The sequence below is a fragment of the Squalius cephalus genome (assembly GCF_949319135.1).
Source record: "Squalius cephalus genome assembly, chromosome: 19".
NCBI classification, from domain to species: Eukaryota; Metazoa; Chordata; class Actinopteri; order Cypriniformes; family Leuciscidae; genus Squalius; species Squalius cephalus.
This window is the reverse complement of record NC_137140.1, coordinates 29,661,337-29,668,070: the sequence shown is the minus strand read 5'-3', so window position 1 is coordinate 29,668,070 and position 6,734 is coordinate 29,661,337. Positions and strand designations below refer to the sequence as shown.

The 6,734-nt window shown below is 39.8% G+C and overlaps 1 protein-coding gene across 6 annotated transcripts in view; it reads left to right on the top strand.

Moving 5' to 3' along the window:
* Positions 1-1,247: 1,247 nt before the first annotated feature.
* sdk2b (sidekick cell adhesion molecule 2b) overlaps positions 1,248-6,734 on the top strand; it is a 295,948-nt gene continuing 290,461 nt past the window's right edge. For 5 of the 6 annotated variants that reach the window (XM_079851455.1, XM_079851453.1, XM_079851454.1 and 2 more), the window contains exon 1: positions 1,249-2,168. In XM_079851455.1, the coding sequence (XP_079707581.1) occupies positions 2,024-2,168 (145 nt within the window). In that variant the 5' untranslated portion in view covers positions 1,249-2,023. Of the gene's footprint in view, positions 2,169-6,734 lie in introns of all 6 variants that reach the window. The other variant, XM_079851451.1, reaches the window with a different exon arrangement.

The window sequence follows — 6,734 nt, the reverse complement described above, 5'->3', positions numbered from 1 at the left end:
TATATATATATATATATATATATATATATATATATATATTTAGTAATACCCCCCCCCCCCCACACACACACACACACACACACACACACACACACACACATATTTTGCCAAAGGGGTAGATTATTTTATATTTATTTCCTACGCAGTTTTGTTTCTGAAGTAAATTTATCTTTATATCTATTTAAGATGTTTACATATTTTACTGGGGATCCATCCATTCATTCATTCATTGCTCCATTTCTTACTGTAGTTTTGCTATTGTTTTGATTCAGCCATCTGTAATTCTAAGATCAATATTCAGTCAAAATGCTCTTTTACTGTCAATTGAACTGAATGTATGTTGTGAGTCAACCTGTTTTGGGGTAGATTGGGTAGTTCTTTTATGTTTGTAATGCAATTTAATAATAACAATAGTGCATTTGCATTTATGTATTCTTCATTTAGCAGATTCTGTTGCCCACAGAAAAATACAATAATTTTGGAAAAAGGAAAACACAAAAGATTAATCACAAGAAGCCAGCAATGCCTCAATACAAACATTTGATTAAATGTCAATTTACAATCCAATTCTTATTTGAATGGGAGGACTGATGTGAATAGAGTGTTGAAGAAAAATAAAGAAACAAAAGACTGATTGATGGACAGAGGCAAGCACACAGATGGCCAAACAGACGCACAGAGGAACATTGAGATAGATAGATAGATAGATAGATAGATAGATAGATAGATAGATAGATAGATAGATAGATAGATAGATAGATAGATAGATAGATAGATAGATAGATAGATAGATAGGTAGATAGATAGGTAGATAGACAGACAGATGTGTAAAGTACCACAAGGGTCGAAATGAGACAGAGACAGCAGGAAATGTAGACAATAAAAGCCTGTTTTTGGAAATCAAAAAGGTAATATCTCATGGATGAGTTCTATTCATTCGCTAAAGGTCATGTCTATTCAATTCAGTCAATTAAATAGCGATACCCATCATATTTCAGCTCCACAAACACATGCACAAACAACAGAAGTAGCTTAGACAAAGAGGCATGTTAGTTTAGCCACTAATCGCTGTTTCATAGAGTGATGGAGACATTATTGAAAGGTCGTTGTGACCGTTCAACCGTTCAGAATTACTGTCGGGCTGTTTCCGCACGCGTTCAGTGCATTCAGGAGCGAGCGCCCGTCTGTCTCACTGCGTGTCTTATTGGAGCTCACCGCGCGGTGGCACCGTGCGTCAGCCCCCTCCGCGCGCACCGCACTCTCCGATCCGCTGCTCATACGATGCTGAAGATCTTCAGCATCGGGCCGGTTCCTGGGCGGCATTCAGCGATGACAGTTTGATCTCCCACGAAAACCGTTTTGCACCCTCGTACACAGCGGAGCTTTACGCACAGCATGGTTCGTTTAGACCAAACGGCACCGTGGCGCTCTGAAACGGGACTTGGAAAGTTACTTACGCCGAATGAAGCTTATTCTTCATCTGGGCGGACTCAGTGAACGGGAGGTTCTTCATTGCAAAAGACTCGTCTTGGGGATAGCAACAGCAACGCGCCAGAAAAATAACCAAATAACTTTTGGTTATTGGAACGAGAATAACACAGCATTATTGATTATGAGCGAATTATCACCCGTCTAATCACATTGTGGGGGCCGTTATCAACAGTTCGTGAACTAGAGGCGTTTGCGCTCTGGATTGGAAATATACTAATTGATCAAACATTTAAGTAAACGCATGAGAGTAGAGACAGTGGATACAAAGGGGGGGAAAAGTATATGTGATCACTGAAAAATTAATATCTCTGTGCATTGGAGTCGTAGACTGTGCGTGCGTAATTGCGCAAAGTTTTAATCTAAACAAACTCGCACCTACAACGGAGTCTAACGATATTCAAGTTTGAGACATAAATGTGAAGGATTTGTCTTTTACTGAGTTGCACACGACCTCGCTTCTTTGAGCAAAGACTCGTCAGAGACACTCTCGAAAATTACGCGCACAACTGTGGCTGGACTGTGGAGGAGCAACATGTACCCGGCGTGCCGGACAAACGCGTTCAGTATCTCTCCATCTGCTCCTCTGGCAATGTGTGGGAATTCGGGAAAAGCGAGAAAGAGACCCTGTTGGATTGTAATATTGCTGTCGGTGCTCCTACATCTGGCGTCAGCACAAGGTAAAGAGTGTTTCTTTAAGTTGGTGTTTAAAGGCTGGAAATAACTGTCTCCAGAGTGAGTCTGAGGGACTGTAACATTTAACCTCCGAGTTTTGTAGTCGGGTAATTACAGTTTGAAAGCAATGTGTCTTTAATGATGAATTGTAATACATGCAGATGAATTGAGCATGTGCTGCATCATTAACGGTCAATTAAATGAGAACTTGCTATTCAATTATTAATGCACAAAATATGTGCGTCTTGCACCATCTTTCCTTATGTGAGATATGTGCCTTGCAGTTCTGCTTGCTCTCTTTCTCTTCTCTTTTATCTCTCTCTGTCTCATGGAGACACTGTACAGCAGTGGTTGTCAATCCTGGAGTACCTACCCCAGCACTGCACATTTTGGATGTCTCCCTTATCTGACACACCCATTTCAGGGCTTGGAAGCCTATAATGATCTTAAGATATAAATCAGGTGAGTTAAATAAGGAAGACCTCCAAAATGTGCAGTAGACTACTGGAGTCCTCCAGGACCAGAACACACATGCTGTACATCCCTTTGCAATCTCTAATCTGCATTTAGAAGTGTATTAAAGTCCATACCACATGCAGCAACTGTGTATTATGGCCACAAAATTAACCAAAGCCAATGAATAATTATTAATTATTAGTTAATCATTCATTTTGATTAACCATCAAAATGAATGAGCTCCTTGCCTGTTTTATGACTGCACATAATGAGAAAGCTCTGTTACAGAGAGCTCACTTAGAAAAGTGTTTTAATAAGGTGCATGTTCATAAGTACATTATCAGAGTGCTGACAGATTCTAATGTGAGATGTTATGATAGGAAGATTCATTATTTGTAATGGGCACTTGCAAAAACTAAACTTTTACGTATACAAATATCTAGAGACATAAAAGATACATAGGTGAATGAATGAGAAGCACAGAGCCCATTTCAATATCAACAACTTAATTTTTTTCCCTATAATTTTGAGGGTGCATGCCCAACATGGTTTTATGCCACTGAAAAGACAGAAAGTAGTTTCTCTGCATGCAGAGTACAAGGCATTTTAACTGGCCACATGTGGTAATTTGCCTCTGTTCTCAGTTGATAGCCTCAAGCGGGGAAAATTGTTTTCGTCTAAATCTTGCAGACAGCAGGCGAGTAACAGAAGCTCGCATGAGCAGTCGATTCCGTTATTTCCGCCTGGAAAAGGATGGAAGCAATATACTCAAATCCCTTGTATGGTGAAAAAAAATAAAAGAATACATTGGCTGGGTGGGCGATGCTGGCTCAAATGAAAATATCTACACAGGTGCACAACATTTCTTATATTTTCTAATATTTTTCCCAATATATTGTCCCCACTGTAATTCAATGCAGCTGAAATGTATAACTAAAAAGTTTCTCTCAGCTTGCCGGTTTTCTCTAAGCGTAGCTGGGCTGCTTAGGTAGTTGTTATGCAAGCACAGGTGGGAGTGTTGGGAATGCCTGATAGCTGCAAACACTAAGCCCTGGATCGGGGAAATAGGCTGTTCTGTAATGCTGCCTAGGGAGTAAACCGTGGCAAACTAGGACGTGCCATATATCCATCATTCATGAGTGTATGCTGTCCAACCTGACATTTACAGTAGAGTGATAACTTGCACATTGGGAGGATTAGGGTACCGGTTTGTGTATATGTGCGTGGAAGGAAAACGGAGCAAGAAGAGCTGAGAGAGGGAATGTGTGTGTTATACTAACCTTCTTCTCAGCTTCCAATGCTTGTGTTCTATAATGATCTGTGGCATCGGTTGATCCGTTCAAGTTAATTGTCTCTAACCTCACAGGTTCTTCAGGAACGTCTGAGACTCTCACCTAAACATCATTAAAACAGATTCCCACCACAGCGCTTATGAAGCTCTCTGAATCTTGCAGAGGTTTTAATGAAAAAATCCATTGAGAAACTCCCACTCGGCAGAGAGAAAAAGCCCCCATCTGAGATAAATTGGGAATATATTACCTAAACAGAACCGTGAGGTCTTTATTTTGACTTCTTCTGTACAGACTGCATAAATAAGTGTTTAACAGCCTTAAGGAGATAGCTCAACTTAGAATTTAAATTCAGTTGACACTATTTACTCACCCTTATGTCATTCCAAACATGTATGCTCTTATTTTCTCCATATAATGCAATGCAAAAACAATATTTTTAAAGAATATTCACATCAATTTTTTTTCTATTTAGCAACAGTTCACAGTGGTTATGGGCTGTTATGCTCCAAAAACCACTATAATAGCACCATAAGCGCAGTTCATGCAAACCGTGTACCTATATTCCAAAAGTGCATCTGAAATCGCTACTACATTTGATGAATAACAACTTTGTGATGTTAAAAAGTGTGTATGAATGTGTGTAGTATGAATCAAATCCAGTATGAATTGGCATCATCTTATGGCCTATGGCGTCAGTTGCGTCACTTCACATTTCACCAGAAGTATAGGTCATCCATGTACTTTGAACATCCATGTATTTGAACATACGGTAACACTATTTTAGTGTCCTTGTTACACGTGTTACATGTAGTTACTATAGCAATAAATATAAAGTATGCATAATTACATGCAACTAACCCTAAACCAAACCCTAATCCTAACTGCATGTAGTTAATTATTATTACTCAGTACTTAAATTTATAATTACACTGTAACACAGACACATTCACCTAAAGTGTTACCAAACATAATACTCATTTCACATACCTTTGTTTGCCTTCTATAGCAGGGATGTTTGTCTAATCATAAAATATAGACTGAACTTCCACTGAAATTCACTGATAACTATTACCGTGGCTCACAAATCAAATGATATTTCATAACTACTGTAGATATAATGAGCCACAGCAAAGATGAAGTTCATCAGTAACCACTGCAGTTATTTAGGAGAAAAAGTCAGATTAAAAGTGCAGTCACATTTACCATTGCACGGCAACATTTTGGCAGTCATTTCAATAGGAATCCATGTGATAGCCTGGTAGGGAGTATTGTGTGAGGATGAAAATGTTCGCCACACAGATTTCACTCATGTTCAAATTCATGCAAATTCATGCTGACCAACAGAAAGCTGCTTGGTTTGAAAGTGACTTCTGTGTGAGCAGTGTTTCATACATCTCAACGCTATTGACGATGGACAATGGACCTTTTCATGTAAAATTTCCATACCTTAACAGCTTTTATCGCTTGTCGTCCCATGCCTGGTAATGACATGGTGTTGGACTAAATGCAAACAAGACGTAATCGAGACATATATTATGTCTTGTTATGTTTGAGAGGACTCAGATATGATACCAAATCTGTCATTCAGTTACAGTAGCAAACATGGAGCTGTAGACCTGCAGAGCCTTGCCAAGAGACCATAAACACTCCAGCACATCTAACACATTGGTCAGGACCCCTCTGTGTCACTTTTTAAAGCACAGGGAACCCCTTTAGCATCATTTTGAGGTGAATGAATTTTGAGGCATGCATGTGCGTAAATGATTTGACTTCAGAAGATTAGCTTTGTTAGTGTGCTGTTAAACTGTGTGTTTCTCACTTGAGGTTTCAGAAGGAATTTATTGAGTATGGCAGGGTCGAGATGGTAACTCTCCTGGACTCTTTGCGGAGCATATTCTTATATTCATATTCATATTCTTATTCATCATCACCGCCACAACAGTGAACTAGAAAACTTTTGTGCTGAATGTCATTCGTTGCTTGACTGCGGTGTTTGACATTGATTAGGGGTGGCCTTGCCGAAGGCCTTGCTCTTGATGCGCTGTCTGATTCTCCGGCTGCTTCAATGCCCAAAACGGCACATGTGAAGCACTTTTTCTGTCAGTTATACTGCGTGTATATCTAATATTTGGCTTCTCTGCCTTTGAACTTTTTCCAACCTAGACAAAGTTAGACAAAGAACTAAAGTTCAGCTTAGGATATTTTAAAGTTGCAGGTATATTGTGGGTTTTCTGTAAATCAGGACTGACTAATGTATTCATGGGGTCTGACCTCGGCAGAACCCTGAGATTTCAGCGATGGCCTGTTAAGTTGCTTACTTTCGACACTTAGGAAACCAGTTCGCATGAACAGACATATCGAGCCCTCATTGCTTTTTCATATATACGAATCACCCAAAAACTAAGAGACAGAGGGTAGGAACTATTGATTAAGTGTCTTTTCCTTTACTCATTCTTCCTGAATCTTCTCCGCCATGTTAAACAGGGCAGGTGTGAAACTCCCTGTCGGGTCAGCTTTGGTCTGGACGGGGGCCGCTGCTTTCTTCGGACATACTGTTGCTGTGGGCAGTGCCTCGGGCCTTTTCATTGCCTGAATACCAATTGGATGTAGGGTCTTGATGTTACCCCCTGATGACTGCTCTAGTGGTCCGCATGAGTGGCTCAACTTCAAATCAGAAGTGAACTTATCACTCAGCCCATGACCAAACATATTTCAGATACATAAAAATATTTTCTCATAATTCAGACACCACAGTGATAAATCTAGTCTGAGTACAGCAGGGTTGGAAGTGGAATTTACTGAATTGCATTTCAGGGAAATTCA